This window comes from Centruroides sculpturatus, unplaced genomic scaffold (assembly GCF_000671375.1).
Source record: "Centruroides sculpturatus isolate CEXI.00-Female unplaced genomic scaffold, Cexi_2.0 scaffold25, whole genome shotgun sequence".
Classification (NCBI taxonomy): domain Eukaryota; kingdom Metazoa; phylum Arthropoda; class Arachnida; order Scorpiones; family Buthidae; genus Centruroides; species Centruroides sculpturatus.
In genome coordinates this window covers 917,970-938,938 of record NW_019384428.1, presented here as the reverse complement: position 1 = coordinate 938,938, position 20,969 = coordinate 917,970, and the positions used below count along the sequence as shown (strand labels likewise).

Here is a 20,969-nt window from a genome sequence, read left to right as displayed (position 1 = left end):
TTTAAATGAGTCTAAAATGTTATTTAGACAATAACAATTTAAAAATTTCTCTATTTTATAGAATTTAATTTCTGGCAAAATTTGTAANCAACAAAACTAAATTGTTTATTTCAATTTTATAACCAATAAAGAATCCTATTAAATTTGACTGTTAAAATCTCTTTATTTAATACGAAAGCATCATAAGGGTTTTTAATGTCTAACTTGTAAGCAATATAAAAATTATTTTAAACAATATTTTAAACCAATGCGATGTAAACCATAACATTATAAACAGTATTGTAAATTCCTTAGTGTTAACACTAAAAATATGCTGGAAAGTACTAATATATTTACATTATAATTAAAGAGGAAATATGTTTTTTATAGAATTTAATTTCTGGCAAAATTTGTAAATACTGAATCTATGAAATATAATTACAAGTATATATTACAGTAATTATTTTGCTGATTTTTCTTATATTTTTTTAATATCTTTCTGATATCTTAAGACTTATTTTTCTAGATTTTACTAATAAATTTAGTGTGTTTACAATATTATGCAAAAGTGTTTACATAATTGGGAATTCATTGATTTTATAAATTATGTTGCATCCTTATGAAAAAGTGAAGTGAATTACATCTTTTTTTAATATACAAATTTTAAAACATGTTCTTTTTCATTTTAGTATAAATTTTATATTTTCTAATAATGGGCATGTTCATTGAACAAAAAGTATGTTGTGCTTTAGTAGTCTAGCACTGTTACAGTTGGCTAGATGTGTTTGGTTCTTTAACTGACAGATGTATAGTATTTTAAAAGTGTAATGTTAAAAAATTACAAATACAGAAGTTACTATATATAAATGTTTTTGTTCTTCCACACTTATGGTTATATTGAAGACTTCTTCATTGAATTTTAAATTTGTTTTCACTCATTTTTAAACAGTCAGAATGAAAAAATATGCCAAACTAAAATGTTTGATGCAGCAGAGTAAATATCCACTTGAACAATGGCAGATTGCTCCAAGAAAGCACTGACACAGAGACATCATGTAAGAATAGTTTAGCTAGAGTACCTTAGTGCTGCTTATTTTCTGAATGTACCCAATTGTTAGAATGAAATTCCAACAATATTTCTTTTAATTTTAAATTCTCCAGCCATTAATAAAAGATAATTCATCAAAAAAAGACAAGCAAATAGACAGTGTATTTTGTATCTTACAGAATTGCAAACATTGTATTATCTGTCAAATTGTTCTCAGTTCTGTATTCAAGGATCAGCTTATCTTAAGGAAGTTTACTTTATCCACTGAGAATCATCTTATATACTCATTCAAATCAGCCTTTGGGATAATTCTAATAAAGATATTCAGGTTGCAATATTAGCTATACAACCTGAATATTAATGTGACCTTATATTAAGTCTTCCACCGGTATCCTAAACTTGGTATAGTAACTTGGTTACCCTTATATTATTGGATGTGAATAAATCTGTGATTTAAAGGAATACATTAAATCTTTATTTATAATTTTATTACAATTTTATTTTATTTTTAAATCAAAGCATCAAAAATATATCAAGTGCCTTGAGATTAGTATAAACTGATTATAATTTGTGTGTATATGCAAAACTATATCAATATAATTTTTGATATACAGTGGAACAGGTTAATATTGCTTACTTTTTAAAAGGAATTTACACCATTATTTTATCTTAAATGAATTTAATTTTTATTAATAATAATTATTAGTGCTTCTTTTCTAAAAAGTTACTGCCATTGCTACATACTGGCTATGATACCTTTTTGTGCTATCTACCTGTATGGCATACCAGCATACCAATGCATTCAGGCTGAAACAGAGCCCTAGTAATAATGAATCTCATTGTTATCACTATTTGGTGCTATAATTGTCAAAAACAATATTATCCCATTAAATTCTTTTTTCTAACAATAACTCATAAAAAAATATCTGTAAAGACTGACTTTTATAAAACATTGTTATAGAATGTAAATAAAAAAAATAATAAATCATCATTTATTAATTAATATTAACCAAGATGATTGATTTACATGTTATCATATTATTCCATATGAAAATAATTTGGCAAAAAAATTATTTTAAAATCAAAAATTTACATTCAAAAACTATTTTATTCTAAGAATACAAAGCTGCCTCTGTAACTAAAATTGTTAAATTAGCATAGTAAGTATATAACCTTCTTATAAAAAACTATGATTTAAGTTTCAGACTATTATAATAGTTGCAGAAAATAAAATTTTACAAACTATTTTTTATTCTTTAATTTATAATTGTCTGTAGTAAATATTTTGTATCAGGAATATCTATAGCATATATTTTTGTATTAAAAAAAATTGTTTTATTCTACAAAATTCTGTAAATGTAATTGTGAATTATTTATTAAATTAGACAATTTTTAAATTTATAATAATTCATTATTTGTAATGCATTTAACTTTATTTTTTCCATATATTTTGTCTATTAAAAATGTTAATTCTATCTGCAATAGGAATCAGATATTTTTAATAACCTGTGATAAATTAAGAATTATTGTAAAAGATGTGATTAGATATTATTACTGTATTTAGTTATTTAATTATGGTAGAGGCATAATTTTATTTTCTAAGTAATGTATTACTGTTTTATTTATTATCTATTTATTTAAAACATTACATTTTAAATTGATGTATAATGTAAATTGCATAAACATTTTGAAAACCTGTTCTTGGCTATAAATTTGGCATGTAGTTATAATTTTTTGTTCAGTTAAACATTTTACATTACACCAAATGCACTAATCAGCTAAACTGTCATGTTGACTCGTATCTGGTCTTTGGAACCTACCAGGTAAATAGATTCTAGTTGCATAGTATTTGCATATCTTTTTTTTAATCGTCAATATCATATTCGCATTTATATTATCAAAACATAATTATATATTAGTAGTATGTGCAATTTGTCATTTGCCATAGAAAAAACATGTTACCTAACAGTATTGTAAAGATTAATGGCTAACAAGACCAATTCTTTCATTCAACCTTAATTTTTTTCCAATTAATTTGAATATATCACACACATTTTTTTTATAATTAATAAAATTTAACTAATACTGTCATAATGGTCAGCAATAAAGTAATATTAATGTCTAAGATGATTACTGCCAATAGCAATGTCAAAAAACAGATGATAAATGGATCAATTAATCACTGCAAAACACATTAAATTTTTGCTAGCCATATATCTTAATCATAGACTAGTCTAGTCCATCCTGAGTGGATAGGTTATAAATTTCAGTTCATGTAATTTTAGGAATATGCATTGATTCGAATCCAGATCCTCCACTGGCAGGTAGTACTGACATCCAGAATGTGGACAGATTTATTAATAGAGCAAGAGCTTTTATTAACTGCAATAAGTCACACAATGTGAATTTTGTTATCTGCTAATACCTACAACAACATATTTTAAATGAAACACAAATTGCACTAAGTATTTAATATGGCAGATGAAACATTTTTTCCTTTATAATTTTTGAATGTCTGAATTTATACTCATTTAAATACAACATTTATTTTAGAAAAGAGATCTAAATATATAAGAATATTGAACATGAATTTTATGAAGCTTAGTCAAAATTTTATGAGTTTAGTCAAAAAATTACGATAGAAATATTTTTTAATTAATAATTATGTAATTAATTGATTAAACAGTTATAATTTGCTAAATAAAATATTTGAGACCTTTTTCTACAAAAAAGTAAAAATAAGTTTTTCTTTCTTGTTATCCATTAACAAGGCTTTTTTAAAAATTGGTGGTGTGAAAAAGAACATAACTACACTAAGAATGCAAATTATTCATTTAAACTCAGTCAGTAAACTGGTGAATCATCAGTTTACTGACTTATTGCAGTTATTTTTTAAATTGAAAAATGTAAATGTAATTTTTTTATATATTTAGTTTAAAATGTAAATGTTTCCTGCAGGATATGATTTATCTATAAAAAATGTTTTTGAGAAATTCACATGACTAACACTTGGAAGAATGTTTATGCAACATTTATATATATATGTTGATTGTATCATTTTTGATGCACATTTATTTAATGCAAGTTTTTCTTGTAGTACACAACTACAATCAGCACAACTTTTTTCAAATAGTGTATTATGTAAGCGTATTGTTTTATACGATATAATCGAAAGCTTTTGTAATGGGTTTAGTTTAATAAATTTTTTAAATTAGAGGAAAATGTTTCGATTTTATGTAGTTTATAAAATTGTTCTTACACACTTTTTTTTAATGCCTCCAGCGTAAATTCGATATACGCAACGTCTAAAATTATGCAATACCTATTTTGACCTTCGATCGTAAAGGAGGAAGTTAGGAATAATGTTGCGTTGTTAATTTTTTTCTCCCGAAACGGAAGTGCGTTAAAGAATTTTTGGCACAAAACTTTCTTAACTTGGACTTTTTCGCAATTTTTCGTGTGAAAATAGGTGAAACCAACGAGTTTCGTGCCATCGCACTACATCTGATGTAAACGAGTCCACTTAAAACGAAGGGGGAAAACCCTCGACAGGCGAGACTCAAATATGCAATGACATTAACGTTAATATTTGATGACGACACGCGCAACCGTTTAGAATAAGTAGTTTGCTAATGATTATATTATTAAAATCGTGAGGTCGACAACTTTTTAAGAAATAAGGGCGATTTACAAAATCCATGCATTGACCCTAATTTCTACGGGTAATTACACTGTTCGGCATAATTGTGAAACGGTAAAACCATTTTTTAAAAAATGGCTTCCATTCATTTATATTCGCGAGAAATGTTTCGCCGACACAACTTTGATAATTTGTGCTTAATGTTCAAATTTAAATGAGATTGTTTACAATTTAAGCTTAAAATCAATGGACGGTAAAGGGCCACGTTACTAAAATTCCGTAATTGTAAAATACGAACATTATATACGGCAGTGTTAATATTTTGAATAAACATTTTGTTTATATGTGATAAAGATTTGTTCATAAATTTGCCGACGAACGTGAAAGAACTCGAAAAGCCGTTTGCCATCGAACGCAACACATTGCGACCACCTCCGATACATCCTTATATGGCAAAAGTGCGGGACGAAGAGGAAAATTAGGTTGAGTGGGGGAGTGAAGTGGCGACCCTGGCTACCGGCTTGTCTCGTGATGTCATAACGACCCTGGGCAGAGTGCCAAGGTCATTTCTACGTCATCGGCAGGTGGCATTTATAAAACGGATTACGGAGAAATCGGACAAATTCCAAATGTCTGCGATTCACGCTCAGTTGTCGCCCGCTTATAAACTTCCTCTTACCAAAAGTTATCAGGAACATCAATTGGAGAAAGTGTTTCAGGAAAATAAGAATGTTCATCCTACTGACCTCGTGATATTAGCGGCCGAAGTCGGATTAAGCCCTAGAGAAGTCAAGGTGGGTTGATTTTTGTTACGTGTCAAGTTCCATATTAATTTATATGAAAACAAACGTCATTTATAAAAACAATAAACCGAGCAATTTTAATTGAACACGTGTCTGAATTCACGAGGTTCATTTATAATGTAAAAAAAACTGGAATTTAAAATATCTTCCTACACTTTAAATAATTTAACTTGTGTACTCTAAATTTTTCAGACATGGTTTGAACATCGACTGGCACGCTGGAGACAGTCCCAGGGTCTTCCCGCCAATGGAAAAAATGTGTACGAATAAAATCGCACATATCACAAGTTTCGGAAAATCGAGACTTTTTATGTCATCCCATAATTTCAGCTATTTCTAAACTGTATATTTTGTAAATAAAATTATCATTGAAAATCGCGGCCTTTCCCTTTGTGTGTATATAATGATTTAAACACACAGGCGTCTCTCGTGTGTGTATACACAGACAAAAATTTTGGCAATAATTTATTAAAAACAGTTACTTTATTTATGCTGTAAAAAGCCAAGTGTTTAAACTAACCATTCTCGTTTCATTTAATCGAAACAGGTTACTACATAAAAAAACACCAATTAAGAACAAAGTATACTGTCACAAAATGACCGTGCAGATGGTACACTCTTAATAAAACATACACAGACCAGAAAAGAATGACGGTTGTTTTTAATTTTATTCTGGAGATTTTCTTTCGTCTTCGGAATCCGCTGGACATTCCGGGGATTGATCTTGTTTGTCGCTTAATCTAGTCTGATCGTTTTCTTGGGGGGAATGGGAATGAGAATGGGATCGTGACCTATAAATATAAAATACGAACAATTATTCAAGGCGGCACGTAATTATTATATGCATTCTTAATAGACTATTCGCAGATATTCCTTGCATTTATAACTTATTTTAAGTTCTTATGTAAATGGGTCGGTATTTTTCATTCTAGTCTAAAGCCATAAACTATTATTTGCATTTGTACAAAAAAAAACGATTTTAATATTAAATAGTTATTGATTTATTCACTCGTACTATAAAAGTTAATTTTCCCTCCTTTCTATTATTATTTTCTGCAACTTTATAAAAAAAATAAATGAGCTGAACTCTCATAGTCACAATTTTTATTAATCAAAAGTATATCTGAGGTCGCGGTTCTTAGGGATTCTCCCTCTCATTAATGTTCATTCGTTTGAAATTTTCATCTTACTTTCAAATAATAACCGACAAATAGACAATTATATTATGTTGGTCTTCGTTTTTACTATAGATAAACAGCACTTTTTAAAAATATTTTTCCTCAAATGTTTTATATTTAAAAACGAAAAATTACCTAATCACTAATTCAAACTTTTAGTTCAAAACATTTTGAAAAAAAACATGTTCGGCATTTAATTTTTCGAATTCAATCGTTTCGGCTAATTTGAGAGAACACTAATTGCTATATAATCATAATTTTTCATAACACACAATCATTATTTGTAACTCGAGTGTTACGGTTTACATGCAACTTCAATACTGATATACACTTGTTTCCTGTAAAATAAAGATTGAACTAAAATCAATTTATATTGAATTATTGAATCCCGAAATTAAAAAGATAAGAATCCCGAAATTGCCAAATACATGCATCTGGCCTGCTCTTTTGTTTTAATCAAACTTACTTGTTTGATCTAATTATTCTTATAAAAAATTTCAATATCTTTTCTCCAAACTTTTTACGAATATCTAAAAATTACTAATTGAACTTTCATTAAATTTGATTTTAATGAATATTTTTCAAAATACTAATTGATTTATTGAAAAAGTCAATTTAAAGTATACAGTGGGTGATCGATTAACGAACACTTTTCTCGAAAGATTTTTATGTTCAGACAACGAACACCTCACAGAACAAACACAAGCAGCAGCAACATAAAATTCCTTGTCTTCAGGCAACAATTCGGAACTTTTCGGAGCGCGGGAGACGTCGACATCGATGCTCAACCCGGTATATACTGATCGGATTAGTATTCCTCCGAACTTTGAAACTCTCCCTTGTAATTCCAGCCTTTTGTTTTTCTGACAGAAAAAATTCTTTTATAGTATTCGCGAGACTATCGGGCAGGCACTCGTTAATTTTGCTTCGGTTTTTATTTTCGACAGGTGAGAGTATAATAGCAAAGGCAGAGCAAATTTAGGAGGTATCATATCAGGAGATAATCCTGTTTTCCAGCAGGATAATGCTAGCATCTGTAAAGTCCGCTCTACTTTAAAATGGTTTTCCATTCATAATGTGCAGTTGTTGCCATAGCTAGCACTTCACTCTGTTCTCAATTCTATTGAGAATATTTGGGATAAAATGGTGTGCAGTCTAGAGCATCATTTCACCTGGAGCAATAGAAAATATGAAACTGTCTACAACGATGATACAGTTTATTTTCTCAGCTCAGCTCAGCAGGTCATGCTATGAGATAATGTCAATATCATCATTGAATTGTCTGATGATGTCAATGTGCAACAGTTGTATTGCAGTCATTTGAACTAATGATGATATTTCTTATTAGTTTTACATTTTTATCTTAAATTTTACAATTATGGTAACTGTGTCTATACTTTTGTTATTTTATTTCTATTATTATTTAGTTATAAATATTTTAGCTTTCTGCATGTTCTATAGCAACACTGCTTTTTAGTCTTCAATACATAGAAAATAAAAATCAGACCAATTCAATGTGGCTATCATTTTGTTACAAACTGTATAACTCTTACATCTATTATAAGATAATCAATGAGAGATTATTGCAGAATTAAACATTTTCAATAAAGAAGAAATCATTAAATATTTCAAACTAATGCAAAATTGCATCTACAATAAATTTCAAACTGGAAAAAACAGAACAGGATACCTTCTAAACTGTATAAACCCAGACTGATATTTTTCAATGACAACTCTAGAGCGGGTATATGACGATGGGGATCACACAGGAAACTGGTAAATAACCTCAAAATAAGTTTTGTTTCCCAATATCACTTAACATACAAGGGGAATTATGACTGAAAGATCACTCATTCACAATTACTATTATTCCTATCAGTATAGAAAATACTAAAGGATTCAAATTATTAGATCTGGAATTATCTTAATTATTTTTTAAATAAGAATATATACAATCTAGCCCTGCAATGTTTCTTAGTACAGTGATACCTCATACTCCAAACATTCCAGTTTGTTTGAACTCAAGGTATAATTTAGCAAATGCTACATTCAGTGTAGTACTTTCAAACTACATGTGCAGTGACATCGCACACTTGCTGTATAAATGCCATCTATTGTGTACCTGTCATCTCTCTCTCAATGTGAAAGCATCTCTTGCATTACACTTGTGCTTTCAGTGCTTTTTCACTGTATTTTTGATGTTTGGTTACATATATAACCATGGCATCCAAGAAGTGTGTGGAAGCAACAAAGCCTAAAAGGAAGGTTGTTGTATCAACGATTGAGATGAAAAAGGAACTTTTTTTAAAAACAAGAAAGAGGTACTCTGTTCTCAGTTCACATATGGTAGTTTTGGTGGTCATGTTTAAGATGCTGAAGTCAGCAGTGTGCACCATCTTATTAATAAGGACATGATAAAAGCAGAAAATGTGGCTAAAGATGTGACAACGTTGACCTCCAGGAAATTGCACATTATTGAGATGGAAAAACACCTCCTAGTATAGATAAATGAGAAGCAATTTGCTGGCAATATGTCCAAGATGATTATTTGTGAGGAAGCTACATAATGACCTTAACAAACAAACCATCACCTCTCCTCACTAAAATACAGTAAATACTGTAATAATAAAATGCAATTTTAATTTTATTATACAGCATTTATGTATTTTATGTATTGTTTTCATTATTATTGTTTAAATTATTATTTAGGGTATTTAACTTTCATTTTTATCTTAAANTATCATCATTGAATTGTCTGATGATGTCAATGTGCAACAGTTGTATTGCAGTCATTTGAACTAATGATGATATTTCTTATTAGTTTTACATTTTTATCTTAAATTTTACAATTATGGTAACTGTGTCTATACTTTTGTTATTTTATTTCTATTATTATTTTCTGCAACTTTATAAAAAAAAATAAATGAGCTGAACTCTCATAGTCACAATTTTTATTAATCAAAAGTATATCTGAGGTCGCGGTTCTTAGGGATTCTCCCTCTCATTAATGTTCATTCGTTTGAAATTTTCATCTTACTTTCAAATAATAACCGACAAATAGACAATTATATTATGTTGGTCTTCGTTTTTACTATAGATAAACAGCACTTTTTAAAAATATTTTTCCTCAAATGTTTTATATTTAAAAACGAAAAATTACCTAATCACTAATTCAAACTTTTAGTTCAAAACATTTTGAAAAAAAACATGTTCGGCATTTAATTTTTCGAATTCAATCGTTTCGGCTAATTTGAGAGAACACTAATTGCTATATAATCATAATTTTTCATAACACACAATCATTATTTGTAACTCGAGTGTTACGGTTTACATGCAACTTCAATACTGATATACACTTGTTTCCTGTAAAATAAAGATTGAACTAAAATCAATTTATATTGAATTATTGAATCCCGAAATTAAAAAGATAAGAATCCCGAAATTGCCAAATACATGCATCTGGCCTGCTCTTTTGTTTTAATCAAACTTACTTGTTTGATCTAATTATTCTTATAAAAAATTTCAATATCTTTTCTCCAAACTTTTTACGAATATCTAAAAATTACTAATTGAACTTTCATTAAATTTGATTTTAATGAATATTTTTCAAAATACTAATTGATTTATTGAAAAAGTCAATTTAAAGTATACAGTGGGTGATCGATTAACGAACACTTTTCTCGAAAGATTTTTATGTTCAGACAACGAACACCTCACAGAACAAACACAAGCAGCAGCAACATAAAATTCCTTGTCTTCAGGCAACAATTCGGAACTTTTCGGAGCGCGGGAGACGTCGACATCGATGCTCAACCCGGTATATACTGATCGGATTAGTATTCCTCCGAACTTTGAAACTCTCCCTTGTAATTCCAGCCTTTTGTTTTTCTGACAGAAAAAATTCTTTTATAGTATTCGCGAGACTATCGGGCAGGCACTCGTTAATTTTGCTTCGGTTTTTATTTTCGACAGGTGAGAGTATAATAGCAAAGGCAGAGCAAATTTAGGAGGTATCATATCAGGAGATAATCCTGTTTTCCAGCAGGATAATGCTAGCATCTGTAAAGTCCGCTCTACTTTAAAATGGTTTTCCATTCATAATGTGCAGTTGTTGCCATAGCTAGCACTTCACTCTGTTCTCAATTCTATTGAGAATATTTGGGATAAAATGGTGTGCAGTCTAGAGCATCATTTCACCTGGAGCAATAGAAAATATGAAACTGTCTACAACGATGATACAGTTTATTTTCTCAGCTCAGCTCAGCAGGTCATGCTATGAGATAATGTCAATATCATCATTGAATTGTCTGATGATGTCAATGTGCAACAGTTGTATTGCAGTCATTTGAACTAATGATGATATTTCTTATTAGTTTTACATTTTTATCTTAAATTTTACAATTATGGTAACTGTGTCTATACTTTTGTTATTTTATTTCTATTATTATTTAGTTATAAATATTTTAGCTTTCTGCATGTTCTATAGCAACACTGCTTTTTAGTCTTCAATACATAGAAAATAAAAATCAGACCAATTCAATGTGGCTATCATTTTGTTACAAACTGTATAACTCTTACATCTATTATAAGATAATCAATGAGAGATTATTGCAGAATTAAACATTTTCAATAAAGAAGAAATCATTAAATATTTCAAACTAATGCAAAATTGCATCTACAATAAATTTCAAACTGGAAAAAACAGAACAGGATACCTTCTAAACTGTATAAACCCAGACTGATATTTTTCAATGACAACTCTAGAGCGGGTATATGACGATGGGGATCACACAGGAAACTGGTAAATAACCTCAAAATAAGTTTTGTTTCCCAATATCACTTAACATACAAGGGGAATTATGACTGAAAGATCACTCATTCACAATTACTATTATTCCTATCAGTATAGAAAATACTAAAGGATTCAAATTATTAGATCTGGAATTATCTTAATTATTTTTTAAATAAGAATATATACAATCTAGCCCTGCAATGTTTCTTAGTACAGTGATACCTCATACTCCAAACATTCCAGTTTGTTTGAACTCAAGGTATAATTTAGCAAATGCTACATTCAGTGTAGTACTTTCAAACTACATGTGCAGTGACATCGCACACTTGCTGTATAAATGCCATCTATTGTGTACCTGTCATCTCTCTCTCAATGTGAAAGCATCTCTTGCATTACACTTGTGCTTTCAGTGCTTTTTCACTGTATTTTTGATGTTTGGTTACATATATAACCATGGCATCCAAGAAGTGTGTGGAAGCAACAAAGCCTAAAAGGAAGGTTGTTGTATCAACGATTGAGATGAAAAAGGAACTTTTTTTAAAAACAAGAAAGAGGTACTCTGTTCTAAGTTCACATATGGTAGTTTTGGTGGTCATGTTTAAGATGCTGAAGTCAGCAGTGTGCACCATCTTATTAATAAGGACATGATAAAAGCAGAAAATGTGGCTAAAGATGTGACAACGTTGACCTCCAGGAAATTGCACATTATTGAGATGGAAAAACACCTCCTAGTATAGATAAATGAGAAGCAATATGTCCAAGATGATTATTTGTGAGGAAGCTACATAATGACCTTAACAAACAAACCATCACCTCTCCTCACTAAAATACAGTAAATACTGTAATAATAAAATGCAATTTTAATTTTATTATACAGCATTTATGTATTTTATGTATTGTTTTCATTATTATTGTTTAAATTATTATTTAGGGTATTTAACTTTCATTTTTATCTTAAAGTGTGCGCACACAATATTTATCAAAAGAGTATTGTTTAGTTCTGGAAACACATTAATTCACTTTCTATTATTTCTAATGAGGAAAATTGATTTGAACTTAAAATATGCAAGAGTTTAAACAGCCTCCTGGAATGAAATTCAGAGTACAAGGCACCACTGTATATTTTTCTAATTTCAATTTCAACTTACAAAAAACTCTATGAAGTAAACTCATAAAATTGGTTAAATTGATGATAGAAGCAATTGTCATCCCTGGCCCCTCTCTGCATCTTTGCAGGTGCCAGTTAAGTATTCATGCCATTGTTCAGTACAATCAGGTATAAAAGTATACAGCTAAACACTTGAAATATGCCAATAAAATAATACAGTGTACATTAAATGTTTTCTTGTATAAATAACTTTCATTTTAAACAAAACTACATCAGCACAGCATTTAACAGCAAGAAAAAAAATTTCCTACAATTAACAAAATTAATTACAGATTGTTAACTTTTATTATGTACAAGCAAGGAAATTCTTAGCATTACTGAAACTTTTAGCAACAACATCATTATGTAAATTACAACATGCTCTTGGTTCAGATACAATGCCAACAAACACCAATAATGATCAGTAATTTTTGCCCTTTCTGTAATTAAACTTCTATATATATATATATATATACTTAAATCTAAAGAAAACAAATTTAGATCAGAATAATAGACAATTTTTACTCTTACTTTACTAAAAAAACTTGTAATGGTTTTATGGAAAAATTTTAAAATATTAACAATGTAAGAATAAGAATGTAGAATTACAAAACAAAATTATCTTGTAATTAATTTTGACTATACTCTGTATACACAGTAAAATATAGTACCAAACAATGATGCAAATTATCATTAGATTTTCTGCATACCATTTGTCACACATTATTTTGTTCATTATGGCACTGTATATTGATAAATTCAACAGCTGTCAACAATACTTGCCATTCAGTGTGAACAATGAGACATGTTTTGGAAAATGATGACTGACAGCATCAATGTGCTACCACCTTTGGTAGATACTACTACTTGTTACTCTAAAACTAATTGTAAAGAGAAGATTATTAGAAATCAATCAAAGCAAGTCAGTTGTCCTGAGTGTTCATGCATTAGGAAAGATAATCTAACAGATTAAGACTGGTTGGCACATCTTTGCAATAAAGATGACAATTTCTGATTGATTAAGAGTAGCACATCATAGAATTAAAACAACAAAATTCTTGCAAATTCTGCAGGATTTTCAAAGATCAAAAAAATATTTATAAGATGAAAGGTATGTACTGCAGTTTTAAAAAACTAACTACAAAAATAATTAAATTTCATTAAGAATATTTTGGTTTATTTATAAAGTACCATATCTTTAGTTCAATTTTCTAAACAGATTGTAAAATACAAACTATATATATATTTTGAATATATAACTAGATTATTTTTAATTAATTTGCAAGAAGCACCTCTTGTAAATTAATCAAAGCAAAGTGGTAAAGACAGTTTATTATACTTGAAGTAAATCATTCAAGAACATTTGAGGTTCAACTTATAAGTTGAATCTTGATCCCTTGATGATTTAAAAAACCCCCCCTTACATCTTCGTCACATATAGAATACACCACAAAGAAGCAAAATTGTACATGTCTTTTCATTGTGAAAAAACAATAATCCATCAAGGACAAACAGATCAGAAGACTGTTTCCAGAAACAGAAAAACGAATACATTAGAAAAGTCACAAAAATTTCAACAGCTAACAATTTGATAATATAAATATTGTCAGTGTAAATAGGTGTTGTCCGTGATGATAATTACAGAAAGGAAAAGCTTACTCAATCATTTCTGAATTATAGTATATAAAGAAATGCCACATAATAAACTAACTTATTCTCAGTTTTGGTTAACTATGGAAAAAAAAAATATGCATTTTCTAACACTTAACAAATAAGCCAAAATATTTTAAGAAATAACAATTTTATTACTTTAATATTTTCAAATTATGTAATGTCAGGTCACATGAATATGAATATACAGTAAATGTAATTTCATACTCAAAAGAAAATTTTTGAATAGTAAATGGTAAAAATGAATTTAAAAAATCCAATTACCAGAACAATGATTTCACAAATAGTTACATATAGCCTCTAAAAGCATATGAACTATTTTTCTACAATTAATAAGTGCATTTTTTACACTTATTGCAAAATATAAAAAGTCTAACTAGTTCATTTTATTTATTTTCAAAATGTTGAGTCATTTAGAGTTATTTAATTAATTTAAAATTTAACTATTTTAAAATTTTAAACTGTAAATTATTATTAAAGGTGTTGCTAGATATTTTGGAAATTACAGGCTGTAATTTCCTGTATTTTTATTATTTATTTATTAAGAATAAAACTGATCCCTCATGGGAAATTTATACTTTGAAATTTCAACTATAGATTTGAATTTTGGATGTTTATTTATTTAAAGATTAAATCATGAGATGTCTGAATATAAAATCATTTGATATCAAATGATTTCTTAGTTAATTGAATAATCAATCACTTTTAGTTCAAATGAACCAACTACTAGTTTCTAGAAAATAATTAAGGTACCAGTCAAAATCTTTATGCATAAATCAAAATAAAGCAACTATAAACTACAATTAGCATGTATGTAAATCATAAAAATCATGGAAGAGATATGGATGCTTTACATTTAAATACAAAAGTAACATTTTAATTTGCATAAAATTACACCATATTTTTCTTAAACTGTTAAATTTAATAAACCAAACATTCAAGGAATTGTATTCTTATCTATATTTATCAATCAAACTTTTTATACTTAACTTTGATCTATTTGAATATATATATATATATATATATATATATAGTAAGAAAACTATGTATTGAGAAAAGTGGTAGGTCTGAGGGATTATAGATGACCACAATGAAGATACATGTGGATTATCTGTGGTTTATGGGGTGTGTTGGTAGCTTATCCAGCCAAGGAAAAAATAGCTTCCTACTCAGAGCAAGGAGAAAAACTTAGTTTGGGTGTATAATCTTGTAACACACACACCTAAGATTGCCTTTATTTAAAATAAAGTTGTTGGTTATATTATATACATATATTATGTAAATAACTATGCCAATTTAATCTAGATTTTTTTTTACATAATTGTTCTCTCTCTTCAAACTAAATACTTTCCATATAACAGTACAGAAAACAAACATTAAAAATTACCTTATAATTTTTTGATACTTTCATTATTTAAATCTCTCAACTGTACCCTAGTTTTTGATCACAAAAACTTTGCTTTTATAAATAGATTGGAAGATGAAAATTTTTTCCAACCTTTCAATTAGGTTAAACATTTAAAAGTTTTAACTGTAAGTTAACAACAACAATTTTTAATGACTTGCTGCAAATCCAGAAAAATTATGAAAACCACATAGAAAGCAAATTTTTTTAATACAGCTGACCTGTCTATCTCAAATCTCATATGAGGGGGGACAAATGAGATAATAGAGGTTCCTACAGAGTAAACAGTAATAGGTTTGATTGGAGGTATAGTATTGTATTAATACAATAAGTAAGTAAGTACAGTGCATACCTGTATTGAGTATAAATAAAACATTTTTCACATCTTAACAGAAATAATTTGTAAGTAATTTCTGATGATCGACTTTCTTCGGCCAACAAGACACAAGCCATACTTGTAGCAATCAGAGAAAAGCATTGTTAGTTGTAGCTATGTACTGTATTGCAAGAGAGAATTCTTGATTACAATTTATGCTATGAAAAGGTAGTCACTAAGCTTTGATTGACATTTAATTGGCACTTTGGTCCATAATTTGTAGTATAGAGGTTTTGAGAATTAATTATTTGAGATAAACATGAAAAATATATTCAATTTAGGCTGAAAATGTAGGGAAAAAAATTAATTTTGAGATAAAATAAGTTTTTAAGATAGACAGATTCAGTGTGATTGTAACATGAAGATATATGATTAAATGAAAATACAGCAAAAGTATTAAGAGTTTAAACTGTACTATCATTGGCACAACAAATATGAATTTTTTTCTTCAAATGCACATAGTATCAATATATTACTTGATTGAATTTTTCTGAATAATTTTTTTAATTAAATAAGATAAAAGTAAAAGAAATCTCAATAAAAATTTTAAAAGTTTAACAGAAATCTATATACTGCAGTGAAATATAAAATTTCAGTAATCTTGACTTCTTAGTTAGATGATACTATGTAAGTTCATGGAGGAGGGAGAGAGAACTTATATGCACAAAATTAATCCTTCAACTTTACATATTCTTTGTTATAGAATCAGAAATATATGCATAATAAATAGAATATTATTATTTCCACATCATGGTGAATGTTTATTTTTCTTAATAAATATGACTAAATATTTTTATCTATTAAAGTTTCAAAACTGAAGAAAAATTCCATAATAATAACTTATTTAAAAATGAAATAAAATTTTAACATTAAATCAAATAATAATTCTTTCTTCAAGTTAAAAATATTACATTTNATTTTTAACCTCTCTACAGCTTATAATATCTTAAAATTTGTAATAACTTTTTAATGACAATAGTAATTAAAGTTTTAATTTACCTCCATTAAAAATGCATTTGAAATTATTCAACTTTTTAAAAATAAAATATCTTTATATTGTTAATTCACATTTTAATTAGCTGTAACAGTCATTTCATAAATAAAAAAAGATTATTTATGATTTAATTGATATTATTTTTAGGTCATTAACTTTATTTAAAAATTGTTATAATTTTTAAAACAATTTAAAAAGTTAGCCGAAGGTAGGATCGAATATAGAACACCCGCGTGGCAAGCGAGTTCACTACAGACTCAGTCATTTCACTGTGCTGCCATAGTGTAAAATCGACCAGTATATGAGCTGCACTTAAAACTTTGGAGCCCTTTTTCTCGGAATCTTCTAGCTAGTGCACTTTACTATTCTTCTGGGTGGGCACCCTTGAGGTATACTACTAACCTGCCAAGTTTCATCCCAAGCTGAATTTCTGAGACCATAAGGTCTCTTTGTAAGACAGCATTTCACAGACACATGGGTAATCAGCCATTATTTTCCTACAGCATGCTTGGCCTCCTCGCTCGCCGGATATCACCTCTTGCAACTTTTGGTTATGGGGTTTCCTGAAGGACAATGACTAATGTAGAAGACTTGCATCTCTGCTAGATCTGAAGGACAGTATTTGGTATCATGTTCTGGATATTCTGGCAAACTCACTGCATTCAGCTGTGGAAAATATGGTTTTGCAATCAGAGCACATTGTTCAAAATGGAGGACATATTGAGCAGTTTCAGTGCTACAAATTCAACATTTAATGTGCACACACATTCAATATTTCTGTGCGCTCCATGGCACCTATTGACGGATTTTTGTACTTTTTTTTTTTTTTATTTAAGAAATGTCAACTGCATCATTTGAATTATCTGTAGTCCAAATTTTCTCATTTCGAGCAGTACAAAGCACTCCAGAGCTCTCTGAAGTGGGAAAGTTATTTCTTGCTAACCCTTTAAATTAAATTCAATTGAATTAAATTTTTTATTTCTTTGAAACATTTTTGATATTTGAAATGAAATGAAATAAAAATTATATGTTAAATTATTGATCAAACCACATCATTATGTAATAACTAAATTTTAAATATTACATTTTGATTTTCATATCAAATAGAAGTATGTGAAATTTAAAAGAAAGTTTACTAATAAAAACATTAATAATACAAAAATAATAATGATATGCTTTCAAATAATCTCTTCTTTCTTTTAACAATAGAAATCCATAAAATTCAAAACAGACATTAATTTTTTTGTTTAAATTTTTTTGTTGCTGCTGCAGCAACAATTTCAAATAATTAAAATAAGAATTCTGTTATCAGTTTTATTAAAGTACTGTATTTTACGGAATATAAGACGCACCTTAATTTTTAAGCAATTTGAAAAAAAAAAAAGAAAAATATTTACTGCCTAAATTCAATCCTTTTATATGGATTGAAGCAAACACTGATCAACCAATCAACGCTTAGTAGCGCTATTGGACGTCCACTGGTCGTACGATGGTCACATGAGGATCGCTGGCCAATCCGCAGTTGTGGATTCAGAACCACTGGTCACCTCATGATCCAAGTTGCTATGGTGACAACCATTGCTCTTTTGAAAAGAGAAAAAGTGTGGGAATCATATATCCAGACGATTCTATCCCGATACCCCGCATGTTCATCGCATTGGTGCACTGCTGCCAGTTGAATTCAATGTTGCCAGACAGAGATAGGTTCCCACGGCATCAAATATATAGCCATTTTTAAGGCATGGGAATTTTAAATCAAACACTGGACATTTTTATATTAATTTCGCGTATAAGACGCACCTGAATTTTGGAGGCAATTTTTCGAAGAAAAAAGTGCATCTTATAGTCCATAAAATACGGTAATTATGCTATTGGTTTAAACAATGAATGAAATAGACTGTTAAAAAGCAATTGTTGAGAAATGCTGAAAAATCCAGAAAAACCAAGACATTTCATAGCAAGAGAGCTACAAATTTTCCAAAGTATGGCAGATGAAGTAGTAAATCTGTATTGTAATATGTCCATTTATCAAAAGCCAGCTTTCATTGGAAAATATGATGATCATAGCTCTCAACTCAACCAGAAGATAGTCATTTCCAAAAACATGGCATGTCAGTGAGAGAGATCACAAAAACTGTGAAACTAATCAAACAATGATTCAAAGGACTAAACAGCATGCAAATATGAGATCATATAAAAAACAAAAATACCTAAAATGGCTGAAAAACAAAAGAAGGTAATTAAAACTAGAACTCAAAATTGTATTCTTCAATTGGAAAAAAGAATGATTCTTTGGTTTTAGACATCAAAACATACATTAAGACTGACTTTTCAACACTTCCAGGCTCATAGTATTATACAGCATTTAATGGAGAAGTTCTTCCATAATCTCAAACATTAATTGGTATCAAGAAGTTTGGCTCAAATATCATGGTATGGCAAGTAATTTGCCAGTGTTGATTGAAAAGTTTGTCATTTGTGACAGAAGGAAATATTAATGTAAAAATTTATATTAATGAATGGTTTAAAAAAATCTTCATCTTTTTTACGAAATCATTGTGGCCTTACTTTGTTTTTGCCAGATTCAGCAACTACATACATGCAAAATCCACAGTATGTTGGCTGGAACAGCATATAATCAATTTTGTATCTGGAGACATGAATTCACCAAATGTATCACAATGCTAACCAATAGAAAGATTTTTATCTCTTGTAAAAAAAACAAAATACAAAAAAAACACATTAAAGATTACCATTAACAATAAAGATTTTCTATGAAATGGAAGAAAGTAGTCACAATAATTGAAGGAAATACTGTCAAAAATTTTATAAAGAGCATTCAAAAGGAATGGAACAAAACTTAAATAATTATAACATTTAAGTTTTAAATGTATTTTAAAAAACAACTTTTAAATAAAACAGCTCAGTCATATTAATTAAACAACTATATTTTAAAATGGATCCTAATCTTTTAATATTTCACGTAACAAAAAAGTAAACAAATATCAGCAGCAGACTCAATGAATCATTAATTATATTTACTATATTTGGGGGGGCGTGTTCTTCCGTCGAGGCTACTGGCGTATTTTTCAGAGCACTCGGCTTTCTACACCAAGAATAAGAATTTAATCGTTTTTTTAAACGTTAACTATCACTAATAAGCTTAAAATTGTTATTATTTATTATAACTTATATTGGCAATAATAAAAATAATTACTATGCAACGTTCACCACTCAAACGAGGAAGACCTCCATTAAACCGTACCCAACCAGGAACAAAGAAAAACCAGTCATCTTCATCAAGTTGCAAAACGATAATGGACTTTAACTTTTGCCCTGAAGAAAACCTTCAAGAAGAATGCATCGAAGAAGTGAATTATAATCGAAAATCATCGCAAACTAGTGCAAATGATACTCCAGGTGAGTCAACTACTTCTGAACAAATTTTGACTAATAAACCGGACATTTCTTTAGACACCATTACTTCCGTGCTTTGGGACAAAATATCTGATTTGATAAATACAACTAACGATAAACTCTTTAACCAAATGGTAATTATCAAACAGGAACTTGATTTTATTCACGAAAACATTCGTGAAACGAAAGAAACTCAGAAAAAAATGGAAGCAGAGATTAATAGTTTGAAGCAAGAAATAGACAAATTACAAACGGATAAAGAACTTTTACAATTTAAAATGGACTCGTTAACAAATGAACATCGTTACAACAATATAATTATGTATAATTACCCAAATCATAAAACCACTTCAAAAGCAGAAATACTCAACTTTATTACTAATACATTAAATTTACAAGATATAACTCAAAAGGATATACTTGAGATAATTCAATTATCAAAAACTTCAAACCTAATAATTAGAATCACTTTTAATAATAACCAAACGAGAGATCTCATCTTTTCTTCATTTATACGTA

At 28.7% G+C, this 20,969-nt stretch overlaps 2 protein-coding genes across 2 annotated transcripts in view; one reads left to right on the top strand and one right to left on the bottom strand.

Moving 5' to 3' along the window:
- Positions 1-5,029: 5,029 nt before the first annotated feature.
- On the top strand, positions 5,030-5,848 carry LOC111619653 (homeodomain-only protein-like). Its single transcript, XM_023361416.1, has 2 exons — positions 5,030-5,461; positions 5,663-5,848. The coding sequence occupies exons 1-2, from the start codon at positions 5,297-5,299 to the stop codon at positions 5,738-5,740; spliced, it is 243 nt and encodes an 80-aa protein (XP_023217184.1). The 5' UTR covers positions 5,030-5,296; the 3' UTR covers positions 5,741-5,848.
- Positions 5,849-5,934: 86 nt separating this feature from the next.
- LOC111619652 (serine/arginine-rich splicing factor 12-like) overlaps positions 5,935-20,969 on the bottom strand; it is a 57,717-nt gene continuing 42,682 nt past the window's right edge. Inside the window, exon 6 of the mRNA XM_023361414.1 lies at positions 5,935-6,261. Within this exon, the coding sequence (XP_023217182.1) occupies positions 6,138-6,261 (124 nt within the window). The 3' untranslated portion in view covers positions 5,935-6,137. The remainder of the gene's footprint in view (positions 6,262-20,969) is intronic.

Excerpts from the sequence above, each read along its gene's own strand:
- LOC111619653 (XM_023361416.1), top strand. The coding sequence starts at position 5,297 with ATGTCTGCGATTCACGCTCAGTTGTCGCCCGCTTATAAACTTCCTCTT. Across the intron at positions 5,462-5,662 it reads TAAGCCCTAGAGAAGTCAAG|ACATGGTTTGAACATCGACT; the intron begins GTGGGTTGATTT and ends TAAATTTTTCAG.